At 54.6% G+C, this 20,677-nt stretch overlaps 1 protein-coding gene across 2 annotated transcripts; it reads left to right on the forward strand.

Moving 5' to 3' along the window:
• Positions 1-1,069: 1,069 nt before the first annotated feature.
• LHX2 (LIM homeobox 2) lies at positions 1,070-20,387 on the forward strand. Of its 2 annotated transcripts, none has more exons than XM_047099958.1 (5): positions 1,070-1,189; positions 2,699-2,901; positions 3,886-4,293; positions 9,938-10,136; positions 20,100-20,387. In XM_047099958.1, the coding sequence occupies exons 1-5, from the start codon at positions 1,070-1,072 to the stop codon at positions 20,385-20,387; spliced, it is 1,218 nt and encodes a 405-aa protein (XP_046955914.1). The 2 variants fall into 2 exon arrangements, with proteins under 2 accessions (XP_046955914.1, XP_046955906.1); XM_047099950.1 differs by having other exon boundaries at positions 3,886-4,289; positions 9,931-10,136.
• The last annotated feature ends 290 nt before the right edge of the window (positions 20,388-20,677 follow it).

Below are 20,677 nucleotides of genomic sequence, written 5' to 3' on the forward strand. Positions count from 1 at the left end.
AACTGTTCGTAGCTTAAAAACTCCAAACCCCGCGCTCTCCCTCCTCCCTCCCTTCCTCCCGCCCCCTCCCTCCAGCCTTGCCCACCAGCTCCCACCATCTCGTCGCTCCTCTCCTCCTCCTGCTCTCCCCTCCCTCTCGGGTCTCCCGCCTTCCCGGAGCACGCGCTGCCAGGGCCCGGGGTGCTGGGCGGCCAATGGCGCGGCGGCAGGACGTGATGTAAGGCGCGGCTGTAGAAAAGGCGCGGACGCTTGGCTGGCGCGGACTGCAGAGCCGGGGCTGGGCTCGGCGCGCTCTTGGAGAGCATTGCGCGCGGCTGGGCCCGCGGTCGGCGGCTCCACCTCCCACTCTGCTCCTCCTCCTTTTTCTCCTCCTCCTCCTCCTCCTCCTCCTCCTCCTCCTCCTCCACCACCACCACCACCACCACCACCACCACCACCACCATCACCACCACCACCTCCTCCTCCTCCTCTTCCTCCTCCTCTTCAATTCTCTCGGTGTCTCGGCTCGGCTCGCTGGCTTCGGAGAAACCCGTACTACAGTCGCCGACCCAGCGCCTAAGCGGGTCTCCTAGGGCTGGGGGCACACCCCAGGGAGGGGAGAGGTCCAGGCAGCTGGGCCGCCGCGGGCACCTAGCCGTTCCCGAGTGAGCCCCGACCGCAGCCGTCGCCGCCTCGGGCAGAGTTTGCGCTCCTGCTTTGCGCCCGGGGCGCTGAAGCCGGGCGGGCGATGCCCGCGGCGTGAAAGCGCCCGCGGCGGGCGCCGACCTCTGCCCTCGGCTTCCCCCTTCCCGCCCCCCCCCCCCGCCCCTTGCCCTTGTGACCCTGGCTTTGGCGCCGCCGCCCAGGCGCCCCGCGATGTAGCTGCCCCTGCGCCTCGGCGGGAGGCGTCCTGGCCCGCGGGCGCCCGGGGCCCGGAGCCCGGCCTGGGGGCGCAGCCGAGCTCGGGCGGGGCCGGGGCCGCGGTGGCGATGCACCGGGCCCGTTAGCGCCGGGAGCGCCAGGCAGCTGAGGCGGGGGGCAAGCCCTCCCGCGGAGGAGCCGCGCCCCCGGCCCCGCCGGTCCCGCCGCGATGCTGTTCCACAGTCTGTCGGGCCCCGAGGTGCACGGGGTCATCGACGAGATGGACCGCAGGGCCAAGAGCGAGGCTCCCGCCATCAGCTCCGCCATCGACCGCGGCGACACGGAGACGGTAGGCGCACGGCTGCGGGGTCGGGGCTGAAAGCTGGGACGGGGCCGGGTCGGTCCGCGCTTCTGCTCTCCGAAGTTTGGGGGCACTTTGGGGAGCGTCCTTCGTGCCGCACGGGACTGGGCGCTGGGGATCCGCGGACAGGATGCAAGGCCCGTAGCTCCCGGCTCGGGGGAAACCCGGCTGCTGGGGCCGAGGAGGGAAACAAGGTTTAAACCGAAATTTCAGACCCCGAGGGTGCAAGAGAGCATTTCTCCCGAAGTGGGAGCGAAGTCCTACCCGCGTCCCGGGATGGCCCTCTTCTCACTACACCGGGCCCCTCTGGTCGCCAGCTCCGCGTTCCCCTCCACTACTCGGCTGTAGCTGCTGGCGGCGCCGCCTGCGGCGCTGGGAAAGGCGAACCAAACGGGAGCACTGGGGCTCCAGCCGGCGTGGGCCGCTCGCGTCCCGCCTCCTGGCAATCGGAGTTCCCTCCCCAACACAATTTCAGGGGTCCAAGTCTTCTGGGCCAGTGCTTTTCGTTGATCACGCCCCTGGCCTCCTGGCCGGCCGACCTGGCCAGGCCAGGCCAGGGCTGGGACTTCAGGCCCTGGCCTGGCTCTTGTGGAAGGGGAGTCCATTTGGATCTCCACACCTGGCTTTGCCAGCCCAGCTCCAAATAGCCAGTTCCTCACCTCAGACCTCCCAGAGGGCCAGGCAAGCAGTCGCTATCCAAGTTGGGCCCAGAAGTGACCTTTAGAGGCCAGGCCGAGGAGGTGGGGAGCAGGAGGGAAGCCTCTCCACTTGGAAAGCAAGGGCAGCAGCCTCAGTGCCTCCGGCTTCTGAGTTCTTCTTCCTGGATTAAACTCTCATTCTGTCCTGCACTCGGAGACTTTGAGGGTGCCTCTGCACTCCACTCACCATCTCCCAGAACCCAAGAGGGCCCCAGCCAGTGTGGCCAAGGTAGTGGAGGGGCAGACGTGGCTGCGACCTGTCCTGGCCTAAACCTTTGGCATACGGATCCAGAGATCACTGGGGCTCGGGGCCAGGAACTCTCTGTGTCTCCCGAGAGGAGAGGAGTCTGTGTAGAGAGAGGGGGACTTTTAATGGTCATCTTACCCCTTTTCCTGGGGCCCAGCAGAGTGGCTCCTTTAAGAAACAGTTTTGAGAGAGCTTTTGGAGGGCTTGACTGGAGTAGCCACTGCTGCCCCAGCCCTCAAACACAGCCCAAGCCTTTCTGGGAAAAGGGCAGAGGGGGCAGGAAGGGGGAGAACTAAGGAGGGAGATCCGTCCAGGCCAGCAGCCAGGCCTGGGCCTGTGGCCGGCTTGGGCTGTGTGGGCGGGCCTGGGTTCTGAGCCTCCTCACTATGGGCCTTTTGGGGACGAGGAAGCCACCGCACACCCCGGCGGCCCTCTCTGGGTTTAGGGCTAGCCCGAGCAACCGGGGGGGAGCTGAGGGTGCCCGTTTCCAAGCGGTGGTGAAGTCGCAGGCTGACGCAGGCGCTGCGGTCTCCCGCCTCCCTCCCTCCGCAGACCATGCCGTCCATCAGCAGTGACCGAGCCGCGCTGTGCGCTGGCTGCGGGGGCAAGATCTCAGACCGCTACTACCTGCTGGCGGTGGACAAGCAGTGGCACATGCGCTGCCTCAAGTGCTGCGAGTGCAAGCTCAACCTGGAGTCGGAGCTCACCTGTTTCAGCAAGGATGGGAGCATCTACTGCAAGGAAGACTACTACAGGTACCCCCAACTCAGGACCCTCTGCCCCCCAGGACCCCCTAATCTCAGACACAATCTGACCCGGTCTTCTTGGCCTCCAGTCCCAAGGGAGGGTTCCCCACCTGGGTCCCCCCTTCTCCAAGCCAGTACAAATGGGGTGACAACCTTTTCAAACAGGAATTTGAGGGAACTCCTGGAAAGGTCTGAGAACTATAGGGACCCAGAGTAAAGGGCTCTCTTCTGAGCTTAGACCATAAATAAGCTTGGGTTGGGGGGGGGGTCTTTGCACCCCTCTCCCTTTGAAGTTTCTTGGGTCAAGCAGAGGGAACAGAAACAGGCAGCACCACCTCCCCCCCCCCCATACCAAGCCCAGGCAGCCTGGGCTGGTGTGCGACAAAGTTGGAGGGAGAGCTGGGGGATCAGTTGGGTGCGTTTCCGGGTCTTTCGTGGAGATGGGGGTGAAAGCTGCCTGTAGGGTTAAAGAGCCAGAGTCACTAACAGGCTACAAGTTTCTTGTTTCTCCCCTCTGGTTTAGGGTTAGGGTCTGTTTATATTCCTTCTCTCTCTCTCTCTCTCTCTCTCTCTCTCTCTCCCTTCCCCTCTCTCTTTTTCCCTGTCTCTGTTCCCCCCTCCCCCCTGCCAAATTACAAAAGTCTGTAGGATTGTCAGGTACCGGTATGGAGGGCAGGGGTAAAGGTTGAGAAAGGGTAAGTGGGTAGCCTCCCTCTCCCTGCGTTCCCAAGCAAAGGCTTTCCTGGGGCTTGCCCAGACTCTGGGTAAGGTCGAAGCATTGTGGACATACATATGCTTAAGGGAAACTGTATTTTAGGGTAGGACAAGACCTGGGCCAAAATCTAGTTCCCTCTTTCCCCATCCTCCAACTTAAGACTGGTTCCCATTTTAAGGAGTAGATCTCCCCCCGTGGCAGCAGCGGCACCTGGAGGAGGGATATGGGGGGTACCCAACCGTGTGTCCCCACAGTCCCTCCCTCCATGGTCCCTACAGGCGGTTCTCTGTGCAGCGCTGCGCCCGCTGCCACCTGGGCATCTCGGCCTCGGAGATGGTGATGCGCGCTCGGGACTTGGTTTATCACCTCAACTGCTTCACATGCACCACGTGTAACAAGATGCTGACCACGGGTGACCACTTCGGCATGAAGGACAGCCTGGTCTACTGCCGCTTGCACTTCGAAGCGCTGCTGCAGGGCGAGTACCCCGCGCACTTCAACCACGCCGACGTGGCGGCAGCGGCAGCCGCAGCGGCGGCGGCCAAGAGCGCCGGGCTGGGCGCAGCCGGGGCCAATCCGCTGGGTCTTCCCTACTACAATGGCGTGGGCACGGTGCAGAAGGGGCGTCCGAGGAAGCGCAAGAGCCCCGGCCCCGGGGCGGATCTGGCGGCCTACAACGCTGGTGAGTTCGAGGCGCACCGAGCGCCCCCGTCGGGTTGGGGGAAAGTGCGTGGCTGACCACCGCCTGAAGCCGGAGTGAATCTCAGTGTGATACGCATATGTATATATCACTCTGGGTGCTCTAGTCCTTAGATTCCCCAGACCCTAGGTGCCACAGGACCTAGCAGAAGGGACGTTTAGGCTCCTCGGCTCCAGCCTCCGCGCACTTGGCTGGAGTGGAAGGAGAAGGTGCATTCGAGTCTTGCTGACCCCGGTGCAGGGCCTCGTCGCTGAGAGAATTTTTAGAGGCAGTTTTTTGGTTTGGGCCTCTCCCCCACTTTGTTGGTCAGAAAGCGTGAGGATAGAGAAAGCAAGGAGGAGCCGGCACCAAACAGGCTCTGGGTTGGCGGGGCTGAGGACAGGGAGCTGTGGCGATGGATGAAGGAGGCAGGGCAGCGACGGTCCCAACAGAAAGGACTGGTGGTGGCCTGGGGTAACTGGCTGGGCCTGGCGTTGGGCCTGTCAGGTGAAATGTACTGAGGGCAGCAGGCTCCGGAAACTTGGGCCCAGGACCCTTATGAACAAGAGCGGGTCACTGTGCCCCGCGGATCCTCTTGCTCCACCAGGTCTCGATTTTCCCCCGGCTCCTTCCTCGGAGTTCTGGGCGCCAGCGGGGTGCTGGGATGAGAGCGGCGACCCTTGGAGGCCGGCGCCCGGGGATGAGAAGACCGGAGTAGGCCCGGCCTCTCACGGAGTCGGGTGGAGGGCTCGTTTCACATTTCCGGCATCTCAGAACCCCAAGCCTTTCCAGGAGAGGCTCTGCCCCCTCCCGCACCCCTCCCAGCTCTGGACAGCTGTGGAGGTTCTGGGGCCCGGCAAATTGAACCGTCAACATCTGCCCGACGTCTGCAAGGCCGGGAAAGGTTTATGACTCCCCGGGCTTCTGAACTAGATAGAGTTTATTTGCAATTATTTTCTTTCTTTCGTTTGCGACAGAATCGGATTCCGGGATTTTGTTTTCTTCCTCCTTTTCCCCTTAGTCTAATGCGCAAGTGGAAACAAAACAAAACAAAAACCCAGGATTGGGGGGAGAGGGCAGCGTGGGGGAAGAAGTCAGGGTTATTTTGATCTTTAAAAATCTGAGCTGGCTGGGGAGGAAAATTCAGCCAGGGGCAGGGTGGGGTGGGGGTTGTCCCCTGTTCGATCCAACGAAGTTGCTTGTTGGAAGATGGATGGGTGTATGTGTCTCAGTGTGTGGAGTTGGGAGGAAAATGCAGCCCCCAGTCTGGTAAATGGTGAAGTGGCCGCAGACAGGTCTGTGGCGGCAGATTAAAGATTTGTCGAAGGTTCTGCCGGAGATGCCGGCTCTCAAAAACTTCCATCCTTCATCTCTCAGCACCCTGAAAATAAACTAAATCGGGTCCAGGCCGGGTCCCCCCCCCCAAACAAAGCCACGTCTATTTATCAAATGGGGTCGGCCCCCAGTAGGAAGCAGCAGGCTGACTCGGCCGCAGAGCGCGTGGGGAGTGGGATCATGTTTTTCTACGTGGGCAGGTTTGCAACTGGGTTTGGAATTGAAAGGCAGAAGAGTTTCAGAAATTTATTTGTGCTTCTTGCTTCTCTGCCGCCTTCGCTGGCGAGGTCCGGCGGCACCGAGCGAGAAGATGTGGCTGGAGGCTGAGTTTCAAGGGATCTGGCACCACTACAAGGCATTCCCCACCCATGCCATCTCCTCGGTTTTTGTTTTTTGTTTTTCTTTGACCCTTCTCTCTTTTTTACCTTTCAACTCTCTCGATCCCCCTTTCTCTCTGTCTCTCTCCCTCTGTGTGTTTTTGTCTGGGTTTCTCTGTTCCGGTCTTTTTCTCTCTCCCGGCGCGCGTCTCTGGCCTTGACTCAGGCGGAAGAAACCGCACACGGCGCGCCGGCGGCGGTGGCCGCGCCGCTCGCGTATTCGGGGCTCCCGGGGCCGGGTTGGGAAAAGGGGGCGCCTCCCTGGCCGCGCCGGGCCCAGCCAGGCCTCCCCGGGTCTGGCTGCCGTTCTCCTCCTCTCCCCGCACCGGGCAGGAGAGAAATGGCCGCAGTATGGGCCGTGGGGCGGCTGGAAAGGGCACCGTGGAGGGTGGAGGGTGCACTGCGGGTCGTGTGTATGGGCAAGAGCGTGTGTGCGTGTTTCTGACCGTTGAGGACACGAGCTTGCTGGTGTGAGTGTCCCACACCCGGGAGCCCAGCTACACCGACCCCTTGCAAAGCCCTTCGCTCCGTGGGCCAGTCCGGTGGCGGAGCGGCGGCACCTTATTCCAGGGCGGCGAGCTCGGGCAGACTGGGGAGGGACGGCCGTCGGTGCGCCCAGCCCGCCGCCTGGGGAAGGGCAGCCAAAGCGGCGGGGCCGCAGGGTCGGAAAGTCCTTCCGGGGCGGTGGCCGCGGCAGCCCTGCTCCGGCTGCCCCTCGGGTCCGAGAGCGCAGCCCCGGTCCCAGAGGCAGAAGGAAACCCCTGAGCGGGGTTGCCAGCGGGCCGGGGCGCGGACGAGGCCCGGGCCGCGCACTTTGCGCCGGGGTTTGTAAGCCACGGCCGCGGGAGTCCCGCGCGGACCGGCCGGACGCCCGGGCCTCCCCCAGCCCCAGCTTTTTGTGTGTGTGCCTGGCGGCGTAATTACTGATTTGATTCCAATCCATTATTTAGACAATTGAACCTACAATCTCGTCTTTAGTAAAATGAGGCGAAGTCAGATTTGATTACAGGTTCAGTCCCAGCGACAAGAGCTCGAAACCCGATGGGTTAATAACAGATCACGAGTAAATTATTCATGATTTTACGAGCTCTTTAGCTCCATTGAATCGGCCTAATTGAGAGGAAAAAAAAAAAAAAAAAGGAGAGAGAAAGCCTGTTCCTCCCCCTCCCCTCAGCCCCTCGCTCCTCCCCGGATCCGATCTTGGGGAATCTCGACCCGGCCGGGGCGTGGGGAGGGAGGCGGGAGTGAGGGCGCCTGGGGTACCGGACAAATCTGGACTCAACGGCTGCTTCCCGGCTGCTTTCACTCCCCCAGCGCAGCCCCCCTGCCCGGGCCACTGGCCACCTCGGCCTCCCAATCTTGGGCCAGCTCCTTTTCTGCCCTCCCCTCTTTTCCCCTCTCTCCCCTTTTCGCCACTCCCCGGCCAGTAACGGCTCTGGAATACGCTTCCCCGAAGGGACCTGGTTTCCTTGAGATCCGGGATTCTGTTCCTTAACCTGGGCCCTCCACCACACAGTCCTCCTTTTTTTCCAGGCCTCGCTGTCCCCTCAGGCTCTCTCTGTGTCTTTTCCTGATTTTTTTTCTGTCTTTGTAGCTGTCTCTCTCCGGTTCTCCCCATCTCCACTGTTTCCTTTTCCTCCGTCTCTCCTCTCTTTCTTCCTAGCCCTGTCCACCTCCCCTCCCTCCCCCCTCTCCTTTACTCTCTCTCCCTTCTGTCTGTCTTTCTACCTCTGTGTCTTTCTCTCCTTTCTGTGCCCTTTCTGTCTCCCTCCCCCAAACCACCTCCTCCCATCTAGGCCGCACTCAGGGCACGTCCCTTGGGTGAATGGGGCGCCGGGGTCCCCACGGAGCTCATTAAGAGCAGCAAGGCCCAGGCGGGGACTGGGCAGAGGGATGGGCCCAGAGATCCCCCGTGGGGAGGCCTGCCCCACCCCCCCGTGGAGCTGGGGACTGGGGGCAAGGAGAGGGTCGCTCCCTGCAGTGGGGGCAGGGCAGTTTCCATGGATTCTGTTTGGAGTCATTTTCTGATCCCTTTTAAATTGCTGGACCCCCGTTCTTCACCCTGGGCGCTCTCAGTGGGAGTACAGCCCTGGTGGGGGACTTGGGTGCCTGGGTGCGTGTGGGAAGGGACGCTTAGGAAGTGTAGCCACTTGCTGACAGCTTCAAGATTTGTGACAAGACCAGCATCTTGCAAATTCTTTCTGCAAGGGACTGTTCCCCACCTGAGCAGTGGGTGGAGTTAGGTCACCAGGAGATCGGGAGTACTTCTGAAGTGGTTTTGCCAGATAAAATGCAGGACATCCAATTACACTTGAATTTCAGGTAAACACCAAATACATTTTTTAGTGTGAGTATCCAGTGCAGTATTTGAATTTTAAATACATGAGTAATTTTTTAGTGTAATTGTATCCAATGCAATATTTGGATTTTAGGTAAACAGCAAATTAATTTTTCAGTATAGGTATGTCCCATGCAAAATTAAAGCCGTACTAAAAAACTGTTCGTTGTTTATCTGAAATTCAGATTTAACTGGATGTCCTGCATTTTTATTTGCTAAATCTAGCAGCTCTGTTACGGGCATATGATGGGGCACAAGACATATTCCCAGTTGTCCGCTTTAAGGGGACTGAATTGATCTCCTCTGAGGTTTTCCCCAAACTAAGACTTTACATGTAGGATGGCTGGGGATGTGATGAAGGAATCTTGGAGTTCCTGATGTCCCCATCAGGCACCAGGTTACCAAGCAACTTTCTGAGGCCTTAGGTTTCCACCCCTGTCCCTCACCCCCATTGCCTTCCAGGCATTGGCAGCCAGGCCCCAGCTGGGCCCCTTCTGGATGGGGACCGGCTCCCCAAAGAGTCGTGCGTCATCTTTGCCTGCCTTTGTGGCGTGGTGGAAGGAAACGGGCAAGGACTGCAATACTGAATCTAGGCTCAGCCCTTACCAGTGGTGTGGCTGTGTACACATGGCTTCATTTCCCTTCGCAGGAGTTTCCTCATCTCAAAAATGGGATGAAAAGCAGTAGCCACCTCTTGGAGCAGTAGTGAAGGCCCTATGATGTATGTAAAGCCAAAAGCATACCCTCGGTGTCAGATACATGTCAATTTCTTCCTCCAACTTCCTTCTCTTTCGGGTTAGAATCCTACCACTCCGTGAGATTTCTAGAGATCGCTTAACCTCTCTGGCCCCTTCAGCCCATTTGTGTAACTGGAAAACAAGTACTTCCCAGGGCAGTGGTGAGGATGAGGATTAAACTGCAAGATACAATTTCCGACCTTAGCCCAGTGCCGGCGGCCCAGTGTCATCCAGAACTTCTGGTTTGGGGAACCGATGAGGGTGAAATCAAAGTGAGTGGAGAGATGTCAGTCAGTCATCCACTTTCAGGTGCCAGGTGCCGACACTGTCGGGGGGAGACAGCCTCCCTCCTTAGAGAGTGCAGGGGGAAACAGGAAGAGTGTGGGCCCAGGAGTCCTGAACACTGCTCTGTATTCAAGTCCAGTGACTCCCGTTTCTAATCCTCAGTTTCAACGTTTGTAAAAAGGAGGAAATAATGCTAGGCTCTTAGAGTTGTTTTAAGGATTCGGTGAAAATATATAAAGCCTTTACGCACATCATCCATCTGGAGTCGAATAGCCATCAACAAGTTGTAGCTGTTGGTTGTTATTATTCTGACACGATGGCACAGAATGGTTTTTGGATTCTCTTAGAGCTGGGTTTGAATCCCGCCATTTCCTAGCTGAGTGACTCGGGCAGGTGGCTCTCGGGAAGCCTCAGATTCTCCTATAGATCTAGAAGATGGGGATAATATTTTCACCTCAGCGCGGTGCAGTTCCCGCTGTGTGGTCCTGAGGCTAGAAACATTTGGTGGCAGGTGGGGCGGTGTAGGGGGCAGGTCAGGAGGTTCACCCGCCGCCTCTGCGTCCCCTCCCCAGCGCTGAGCTGCAACGAGAACGACGCGGAGCACCTGGACCGCGACCAGCCCTACCCGAGCAGCCAGAAGACAAAGCGCATGCGCACCTCCTTCAAGCACCACCAGCTTCGGACCATGAAGTCTTACTTTGCCATTAACCACAACCCCGACGCCAAGGACTTGAAGCAGCTTGCGCAAAAGACGGGCCTCACCAAACGGGTCCTCCAGGTCAGCTGGGCCGGGACAGGGGCTGAGGGCGGGGGCACCCGGGGCCTGCCGGGCCTGCGGCCGAACCCCGTAGCTGCCATGGGCTTTGGAAGGACCTTCCATTCTATGTGTGCCCTTGTCTTTGTCATTCTCTACCCTTTCTCTACCTCCTCAGACTCTAGCTGTATTTCAGGGATTTTTTTTCTTTCTAACTTTTCCTCTTCCAATTTTTGTCTAATCTTTCTATTTTGTGTATGTGTGTCCCTCTTCCTCTTTGTCTCTACACTCAGCCTCTTTCTTTCTTGTAAACACTTCTTAGTTGCTCTTTATTACTAGAGTGACACTCAAATATGTTCACGTAGTAAAAGGTTCAAGCATTTCAGATAAACCCAGCGCATCCCAGGATGGCTGTCCAAGCTAATTGCTGTTAGCTCTTTCCTCCTTCTGCTTCTTTTCCTGACTTGCCGTCTCCAGTTTCTCTTTCTTTCTCTAGATTTTTCTTCTGTCTCTTTGTTGTTTCTTAGACTCTCCCAGAAGCAAGGTTGGGGGGGGGTGTGGGCTGATCCCCTGGGTGGGTCCGGGAAGCTCATCTGCCTGCAGGGAGCTAGAGGCCGATGGGCACCTCTGAAACTGCGCAGAATTGCACTTGTATGTGAGGGCGCTTTCTGGATAGAGGATCCAGAGCTTTCCCTAGACTTTGAAGGTCCTGTCCCTACCTCAGAGACGTTAAGAAGCCCAGTTTGGGGAGTCCCAGGCTCCTGTTTGACCCAGATTCATGGCAGGGATTTGGAGTAGCACTTCTCAAATCTTTAGCTCTCCCTGTTACTCGTTTCACAGTCCTGGGCAAATCATTTAACCCCTCTGGGCCTCAGTTCCTTCATATGTGAAACAGACGCAAGAAATTATCTTGCTGCAGGCTTATTTGAGGAACCATTGAGATGAGGAGGTGTCCACCACGGTAGCTGACACGTATCTGCTCAGTGGTGGTAGCTAAGAATAACATGAGCTAGGTTAAGAAGTCAACTGGTATTAAGTAGTAGGAGCGATTCTTCTGGTCACTGGACTTCAGTTTCCCCATCTGTACAGCGATAAGGTGGGACAGCATCTTTCTTTATAGCACAATGTAACCAGTTTATTCTTTAGAACCTGTGGCTGTGGGGAGAGCAATTTACATTGGGGGGGGGGAGGAAATCGAGAGAGGAAGATCTGACCAGAGTCTCACAACTGGACGGGAGGTACTGAGATTCAAGTCCAGGCCAGTCTGATCTCCCCCTCCAGCCCCAGGTGGTTGGGGACTTAGGGCTGGGGGACTGCAACACTGCAGGGGGGGGCGGGGGGGGGTAGTGAGAATGACGATGATGGAAACCAAGGGCTGCGCAGTCACCCTAAGATCTCCTGCGAGTATGTCATGGGGAGGGGGAAGCGTTTTGGGTGTGATGGCGGCGGCGGGATGGACTGTGACTGGGGCGCTGGTTGGTTGATTCCTGTAGTCAGGCCTGCACCCCTGCGCAACGCGAGGGGAGCCCCTCTCTGGAGGGCTCAATGACGTAGCTGAGGGAGTTGAGTGCTGGCCAATGGGGCGCCGATGCGCCTCTCTGGGCCCGCCCCCTACCCCCGGGGCTCGGCTCCTTGTGGGACTCTCCCCTCCTTGCGTCCCTTTTGTCTGAGGGGTCCCTCTGGCCTGGGCTTGAGAAGGGGTGAGGACGTTGCTGCTCCTGACTGGGTCTCAGATTCCCCCTTGTCCATTTCCCTTGGACTTGACCTTCTTGGGTTAAGTCTGGGGACCCTTCTTGGCACCCCCCCCCCCCCACACACCGCCATTCCTCAGCCCTGGGCGAATCTGGTCATCAGCCTCTTCTCTGGTTATTAGGATACTTTGTCCCTTCCTCTCTCTAGAGCCCCTTATGGCATGTTGGTGGGGGCCATTTGGTGAATCAGGCCAGGACAGGAGCAGGCACTTGGAGTCAAGCAGAGAGCTCGGTTCAGGAGGGCCTCGGTTCAGTTCTGTCCCTCTACTCACTCGCTGGCTGTGCATTTTAAACAAATTAGTTACCTTCTCTGAGCCATAGCTTTCTCACCTATATAATGGGCACCATTAGGACATATACCTCTCCCTGTTATCCTGACTAAATGATAGAGACTAAGTGTCCATCGTTGAGTCTGAATCCGCATAAGGAGCCACACTCTGCTGGCCTTTGAGGCAAGAGGCTTGTTTACCTGATTTAGGAACAAATCGGATTTCCAGTATCGTTGTCTCTCATTCTTTCATCTGGCCAAATATCTATTGGCACCTTGGGGTGCCAATATCTATTGGCCTTGGAGACACAGAGATGAATGAACCACAGTCCTGGCCCAGAAGAAACTCACCTATTAGCTGTAGAGACAGACCCACATTCGGTTTCTCCGTAGTGTGATCAGTTGGGAGGGGCGTTCTGTTGGAGACCAGAGGAAGAACTAACTGTTCTTTGTTTAAGGGAAGGTTCACCAGAGGGACCTGGGTGAATGCTTGCCCTGAGCCTTCCTCCCCTACAATCCCGAGCCAGGCCTGCTCACACCTGTGTGTCCCCTCTACCATGGGGACTCAGAAAAGCCAGGGACATGGAACTAGCTGAGAGAGAAGAGCACGGACAGTCATGGTGGGTCTACCGATCAATGAATGTTTGAGTGCACTACGGTGTGTCAGGCACTTTGAAAGGCCTGTGAAATACATTTGCTCATTGAGTTCTCACTGGTAGGCATCATGATAACCTCCTCCCCACTGCACAGATGAGAACATTGAGGCCCAAATGCTTTCCACTTGCCCCAAGTCATACTTTGCTAGTAAGTAGCAGAGCTGGACCCAAATCCAGGCCTGTCTGGTCCATGGATGTAGCTCTTTCTCCACTAAGCCAACCCGGCAGTGCCCGCTCCTGAGTGGGAGGATCATGTAGGGCCTGTATGTTGCTGGGAGTGGGGGCGTACTAGACCACTTTTCTCCCTCTTCTCAGACATCCAGGTCTCTTGCACTGATCCTTAATAGCCCCTAAAGCACAACTGTTCATGATTATGCAGCAGTTTGCGAAACATTATCTTTCCAGCCACTCATCTACCTTCCCTTAATGTTTTCCTGCCCATGTTACAGATGAGAAGCTTAAGAAGTAGCGAGATGAAGTGATTTGCTGGAGGTCTCAGGAGCCAGGCATTGGCAGGGTGGGGCTCTCTCCCAGGGGTCCTAACTGCTGCTGGGCCAGCTGGGGGAGGCGGGGTGAGGGCAGTTTGGGGCCAGGCAGGTGGTGGTGTGGCTTTGGAAGGTAACAGAGTGGTTCAGATCCTTTTGGACTTACCAGCAGTGTGATTTAGGCACTTTAACATCTCCTCCTGGAGCCTGATTACTTATCTACGAAACGAAGGTAATAATAGTTTGTATCTTGAGAACTGAGGATTGAGAAGGCGTTGGCAGCATGCTGCCTGCTACAAAGTAGGTGCCCATGAAATGGTTCCTCATCACTTGTCTGCACCAGCTTAATGGTACTAGGCCTTGGGAGCCCCGCGGAGGTGGTGGTCTACCTCCACCCTTTGGAGAGAGTCTGTGTGGCAGGGACAGGTTGAGATTGAGGCTGTGTTCCCAGAGGTCGGTGATATAAGGTGTGTGTGTGTGTGTGTGTGTGTGTGTGTGTGTGTGTGTGTGTGTAGGTTTTCTGGGCTGCTCCTGGATCTGTAATGCAGAAGCACCATCAATATGGGAGGCCTGGGATGCAGTAACCCTGCTGGAATTTGGAGTCAGTTGATGTGAGGTCCAGGCTCAGCTGTCTCACCTACTTTCTGAGCAATATTGAGCAAGTGACTTAACCTCTCTGGGCCCCAGCAGCCTCAGCTATAAAATGGAGACGATACTAATACTCACTGGGTGTTTGCAAGGAGCCAATGAGATGACTTCAAGTGTAATGTATAAAGTACAGATTAGGGGGGCGCCTGGGTGGCTCAGTTGGTTGAGTGTCTGACTTCGGCTCAGGTCATCATCTCACAGCTCGTGAGTTTGAGACCCGCGTCAGGCTCTGTGCTGACAGCTCGGAGCCTGGAGCCTGCTTCAAATTCTGTCTCCCCCTCTCTCTGCCCCTACCCCACTCATGCTCTGTCTCTCTCTCTGGGTCAAAAATAAATAAAAACATGGGGCGCCTGGGTGGCTCAGTTGGTTAAGCATCCAACTTCAGCTCAGATCATGATCTCACAGTCCGTGAGTTCTAGCCCCACGTCAGGCTCTGTGCTGTCAGTTCAGAGCCTGGATCCTGCTTCAGATTCTGCATCTCCCTCTCTCTCTGCCCCTCCCCCGTTCATGCTCTGTCTCTCTCTGTCCCAAAAATAAATAAACGTTGAAAAAAAAAATTAAAAAAAAAAATTAAAAAATAAATAAATAAAAGCATTAAAAAAATTTACAGATTAGGGACTCAATGCACATGTACCTCACACACACTTTTATACAGTAGGGTTCAGTCAACCTACCTCTCATACACAATAAAAAAATTTAATTATCTTTATTTTGCAGATGAAGAAACTGAGGTTCAGAGAGACTAGGACCCTAGCCCTAAGTCCCACAGCTAGTAAGTGAGGAAGCCAGGAGTCGAGCCTAGATCGGTCTGATTCCACAGCTATTTCCAGCATCGCCCAGTGTAGGGCTGTGGCCCTCCCGCCTTGGGTCTAGCTGTAGAATGCAGCGGTACAGGTGGAGAGAAGGGAAGGGAAGGGGCGGGTCATAGATGCCATGTCTTGGTAGCAAAGCATGGATCCTGCTGTAAAGCCGTAAATGCATAAAAAGTGCTCAAAATTGTCATCACGGCACGGCCACCACAATTCTCACATTCTACCAGCGGGCGAGGTCACGGGGAGAGAGAGAATTGTCCCTTGGACAGAGGTCCACGAAGGCCTTAAGCTTTGTAAATGCTTGCAGACCTTCCCGCAGCACATAGATGCCCGTCTGAGCAGTCCCTCTTCCTTCCTGGGGAAGGGTCAGGAAGGCAGTAGGCCAGGCTTCGGGACAGGGGAGGTGAGCTGACCGATTTGGGTGGCTGAAAGTCTCCTTAGGGCTTCCCGGTGTGACTTTGGCAGAAAATATATTTTAGCCACCAACAGCTTAAAAACATTCTTCAGATGACTGGTTAGTGGTCACTGACTTGTGTGAGAACACAGGAACCGAGAATGCTAGCTTTTCTCTGGCCACCCATTTGTTCAACAAATACGCTGACCTTCCGCCATGTTCTGGATGGGGTGTGACCCAGACAGTGAATGGGACCCGCTGGAGCTGGAACTCCAATCCAGAAGGGAGACAGATGTGCAACAAAGAATTGCAAATGGCAATCATGTTAGCGCTCACTTGTGGGGCGCCTGCGTGGCTCAGTCGTTTAAGTGTCTGACTCCTGATTTCGGCTCAGGTCATGATCTCTGGGTTCTGTGAGTTTGAACCCGCCTCGGGCTCTGTGCTGACAGCGAGGAGCCTACTTGGGATTCTCTCAGGTTTTTTATTTTAATTTTTGAGAGACAGAGAGAGACAGAGCATGAGCAGGGGAGGGGCAGAGAGAGAGGGAGACACAGAATCCAAAGCAGGCTCCAGGCTCTGAGTTGTCAGCACAGAGCCCAACCCGGGGCTCAAACACATGAGCCGCAAGATCATGACTTGAGCCAAAGTCGGACGTTCAACTGACTGAGCTACTGAAGCACCCATCAAAGTAAATAAACTTAAAAAAAAATAATGTTAGCGCTTACCTTGTAAAGCACTAATGAGTTACTATGTGTGAAATGCTTAAAACTCTCCTTAGACAATGCCTGCTACTTAGTGAGTGAATATTATTTGTCATCATTGCTTTCTTTATGAAGTTGCTGTACCAGAGCTTCTCTCTCTCTTTTATTTAAGCTTTTGTTTTTAAGTAATCTCTACACCCAAAGCGAGGCTTGAACTCTCAACCCCGAGATCAAGAGTCGCACACTTCACCGACCGAGCCAGCCAGCCGGGCTCCCCAAGACATAGCCTCTTTATTCTTTTTTTTTCTCATATAACATTCATCATAAGACATTACCCCTGCAACTGCATGGAGTGTCTGTGTCATGATTTCCACTTGCCCCATCTGGTTGGACACTTTGCACGCGGCCATTAGTTGATGTTATTTAAAAATACCACAATGGAAAAATGAAATGTTAATAAAGCCGGGGGGGGGGGGTGGTGGGTGGGAGGGGGAACGGTGCCCGGCTGGCTCGGTCAGTGGAGCACACAACTCTTCATCTCCGGGGTTGTGGGTTTGAGCCCCATGTTGGGTGTGGAGATTACTTAAAAATAAAATCTTTTTTTTTTTTTTTTTTAATGCCACAATGGACATCTTTGGGCATAAAGCTTTTGTCGTTGGGCTGGTTCCCTTAGTGACCCAGAAAGGGATTTGTGAGGCAAAATGGGTTTTCCACTTACTCCCTTGGTCCCCTTGATGAAAGAATCTTAAGGAAGGGAATTTGTGAGTCAAAACACAGCGTGCAGGGCCAGTGGGTGCCTGAGGAGGGGCATGCGGTAGTGTGGGCTTCTTCATTCACCCAGGACTTACTGGGGGTCCCCTGGGCACCAGGCGAAGGCACTCCTCGTGGATGAAGAAAAGGGGCTGCCAGTTTAAGAAGACGGGTGGGTGGGGCAGATCATCTCGCGCCTGCTGGAAATCCCAGACTGTCAGAACCCCAAGGGCCATAGAGGTCATGCGGGGGTGGTCTGGCCCTCTTGTTGTGCAGGTAGGGAAACTGAGGCAGACCCAGAGGTAAGGGACTAGCACAAGGTCACTGGACTGGTCAGTAGCAGAACCAGAACTGGAAACTGCAGCTGGTGCTCTGTCCACCTCACCACAGTTGCTTTTGTGCTCATTCACTCATTCACTCACCCATTCATTCATTCATTTATTTGCTGACTCAGGATCATGTGGTAGGGAGCGTATGGACTTAATGGCAGATATTCCTGGATTCCAGTCTCAGCTTGGCCTCTGTGTGACCTTGGGCAAGTGACTTCACCTCTCTGAGCCTGTCTGGTTTCAAATCTATAAAGTGGGGATGCTTGGCTTATCTTGAAGATAACCTACGACTGCACGTTAGAGGGTGGCATGGTGCCTGGGACATGGTGGTCCACAAATGTTATCTATCATCATTGCTATTAATTCAATGCATATTATTGAATCTTAGTCTTTGCCGGTCCCTGTACCACATCCCAAGGACATGAAGTGGACTTAGACAGGGGGCCCTGCCCCAGCAAAACGCTCAGGAGGGGCCTTTGTAAAATGGTCAGGAGAGAATTCTGGCGAAGCCCTGCTTCAGGTGAAAAACACAACACCAAACCCCACAGCAACCCTGCTTCTAGTTGAGTTGTTGATTTTCACCCGCCAGATTTCCAGCGCCTCAGATTCAGTAAAGCAGAGAGGGCGGTTGTGGAAGATGGTGTCATTGTTTACAAATCACTGTTAGGGGCAACGCAGGAGAAAGAGCAAACAGCTGGCAGCTAACTGGTTCCAGCCCTTCCCGAGGGCTTAGAGCCCTGGACCTGGGAGCCATGCACCCCACCCCCGGGGCTCCCTGCTCCAGCTACTGCTTGGAGAGAGACACACAGGCCAGGACAGAGGCAAAGGGTGGCCCCAAGGCTCTCGCCTTGTCGGAGGCCGTGAGACTTTGGGGAAGTCGCTTCCTGTCCCTGAGGGCCTCTGCAGACTTTATCCATTTTACCATCAGCCATTCCCGGGGCCAGCGAGACAGTCTCACCCCTGCAGACTTCTGCAGGCTGGGCAGGGAAGGATTCCCTACCCTAAGAGGAGCACGTTGAGGGTGGTCTTAGAAGCACTATACTTATCTGCAAACCTCCAGAAAAGGTGATGGGCTTGCTTTGGGCAGAAGGCCAGGGGAAAATGTGCTTTCTTCCCGGGAAGATCCAGCATGCTGGGGAAAGAGCTTTATTTCCTGACTTCACAGGGTCCAAGTCTCTCTCCTTACCCCAGGATTCTCCTGGATGTGCTTTTTAAATGAGCACAAATCTTATCAGGCAACTAGAAAGGCTAGTTTGACACCATAGGCCCAAGTCGTGGGGTGGTCTCCAGGGGAAGGTGGGGCCAGGGGTGAGGTCTTCCCACCCCTGCCTGAGACACTGGGAAGACAGGCAGATGCAGGCACATCTGGAAATATGCAACTGGACACCCCAGAATCCGTAGAATTCTCTAAGGCCCTTTGTTTTATGGGGAGGCTTCTGGCGGGTGTTTTTCTCATGCAAAGGGAAGTGAAGGGGCCCTGCCTTTCAGGCTTTTTTCTTTAGGAGACACAACCCCCCCCCCCCCCTTCCAACCAGCCCCATGGTGGCCTGGATTTCCTAGGCCTCTCTCAAAGTACTCTGAGGACCTCTGGGTACAGCTAGATCTCTCTGTGCAGTTAGACAGGTGGTCATAGTTGGGGGAGGGGGTGCCGTGGAGATGAGTTTCCACACATGTCTTCCTGAGAGCGAACAGGCTTGTGTGCAAAGGTATGGGCGTGGATGGGTGTGTGTGTGTGTGTGTGTCTGTGTCTGTGTGTGTGTGTCTGTGCCCAAGGAAAAATGAAAATAAACCCTTATTCTTTCTCTTTGGTATTCTTTTCATACCAAGCTCAGTTCTTTTTAAAAAAATTTTTTAATGTTTATTTATTTTTGCAAGAGAGAGCGGAGGAGGGGCAGAGAGAGAGAGAGAGAGAGAGAGCAAGCGCAAGCAGGGAAGGGGCAGGGAGAGAGAGAATCCCAAGCAGGCTCGGCACTGGTAGTGCCATGTGGGGCTACAGTCCACAAACCATGAGATCATGACCGGAGCAGAAAACAAGAGTCAGATGCTTAACCCACTGAGCCACCCAGGTGCCCCTCTGTTGCCTGCTTAAAGGTGACTTTCAAGGGGGAAGAAAAAAATCTCTCAACCATTGTGAACAATGATCAAGATTTGATTTGTGCACATCTTCCAGAACAGTGCTGTCAAATAGAAATGCAACGTGAGCCACGTATGTAATTTTCCATTTAAAAATTTTTTATAAAAAAAAATTTGAAAAAAAAAAGGGGGTCGTCTGGGTGGCTCAGTCGGGTAAGTGGCCAACTTCAGCTCAGGTCATGATCTCATGGTTTGTGGGTTCGAGCCCCACGTCAGGCTCTGGGCTGACAGCTCAGAGCCTGGAGGCTGCTTCAGATTCTGTGTCTCCCTCTCTCTGTTCCCCTCCTCTGCTCATGCTCTCTCTCTCTCAAAAATAAATAAATGTTAAAAAAAATTGTTAAATTTTTTTAGCAGCTACATTCAAAACACAAAAATAAGCTGATAAAATTAATTTTAAGAATATATTTCATTTAGCCCAATATATCCAAAGTATTATCATTTCAACATATAACAGGTAGAAACATTATTATTGAGATATCCTAACTTCTTTTTTTCATACTGAATCTTCCAGTGTAATTCTGTGTTTTCATCTACAAGGAGCCACTTTTTGGCTAGTCATACTTTTTTTTTTTTCAAGTTTATTTATTTATTTTGAGAGAGAGAGAGCGAGCACAAGCAGGGGAGGGACAGAGAGAAGGAGAGATAGAATCCCAAGCAGGCTCCCCGCCATCAGCACAGAGCCCTATGTGGGACTCGAACCCACAGAACCATGAGATCATGACCCAAGCCGAGATCAAGAGTCTGAACATTTAACCGACTGCACCACCCAGACGCCCCCTAGTCATATATATTTCAAGTCCTCAGTAGCCACCTATGGCTAGTGCCTACCATGTTGTTTAGCTCTAGAACCTTCTAACAGAAAGGGAAACCCAGTAATAGCCAATTAGGGCAAAGGCAAATTTTATTTTATGAAGAGCAAAATATTGCCAGCCCAATTTTTTATCCCCCCCCCCCCGAAAACCCAGATTAGCATCCCTGGGGAATGCTCTGCTACTCTCCAGTCCCTGCCTCTCTTCCCCTAACCAGTCCTTCTTTTCTCTCTCTCTCTTGCCCCACGCAGGTCTGGTTTCAGAACGCCAGGGCCAAGTTCAGGCGCAACCTCTTACGGCAGGAAAACACGGGTGTGGACAAGTCTACGGAGGCAGCGTTGCAGACCGGGACGCCTTCGGGGCCAGCCTCGGAGCTCTCCAATGCCTCGCTCAGCCCCTCCAGCACGCCCACCACCCTCACAGACTTGACTAGCCCCGCCCTGCCAACTGTGACGTCAGTCTTAACTTCTGTGCCTGGCAACCTGGAGGGCCACGAGCCTCACAGCCCCTCACAAACGACTCTCACCAACCTTTTCTAGTGACTCACGCCCTCCCCACCCCACCCCCCCGCCCCACAATTTCTTTAAAAAAGAAATTATCTTTAGTTGAATTCCAAGTGTATTTTAAAATAGAGGCTTTGAGCAACTAACTAACCACATTTTAGGATCTCGCCTGGAAACAGAGGAAGAAAAAATTGTGCGTCCGGCTAATGCAGCGGTGTGGATTGAGGAGTTACTTGGAAAATCTATCTGCAACACAACATTTGTGTCACTGTACAGTTTTGTGGACTGAGCGAGGAAAAACAACAAATAATTTAAGTTGGCTAGAG

This window comes from Lynx rufus, unplaced genomic scaffold (assembly GCF_022079265.1).
Source record: "Lynx rufus isolate CCGP_SWC_20201006 ecotype Redwood Valley unplaced genomic scaffold, mLynRuf1.p SCAF_10, whole genome shotgun sequence".
NCBI classification, from domain to species: Eukaryota; Metazoa; Chordata; class Mammalia; order Carnivora; family Felidae; genus Lynx; species Lynx rufus.

What these genes read in the sequence shown, in the direction of transcription:
- LHX2 (XM_047099950.1), top strand. Translation starts at nt 1,070, where the DNA reads ATGCTGTTCCACAGTCTGTCGGGCCCCGAGGTGCACGGGGTCATCGAC. An exon ending in ACCGCGGCGACACGGAGACG is followed by an intron (nt 1,190 to 2,698) that starts GTAGGCGCACGG and finishes CTCCCTCCGCAG; the next exon opens with ACCATGCCGTCCATCAGCAG. An exon ending in TCACCAAACGGGTCCTCCAG is followed by an intron (nt 10,137 to 20,099) that starts GTCAGCTGGGCC and finishes TGCCCCACGCAG; the next exon opens with GTCTGGTTTCAGAACGCCAG.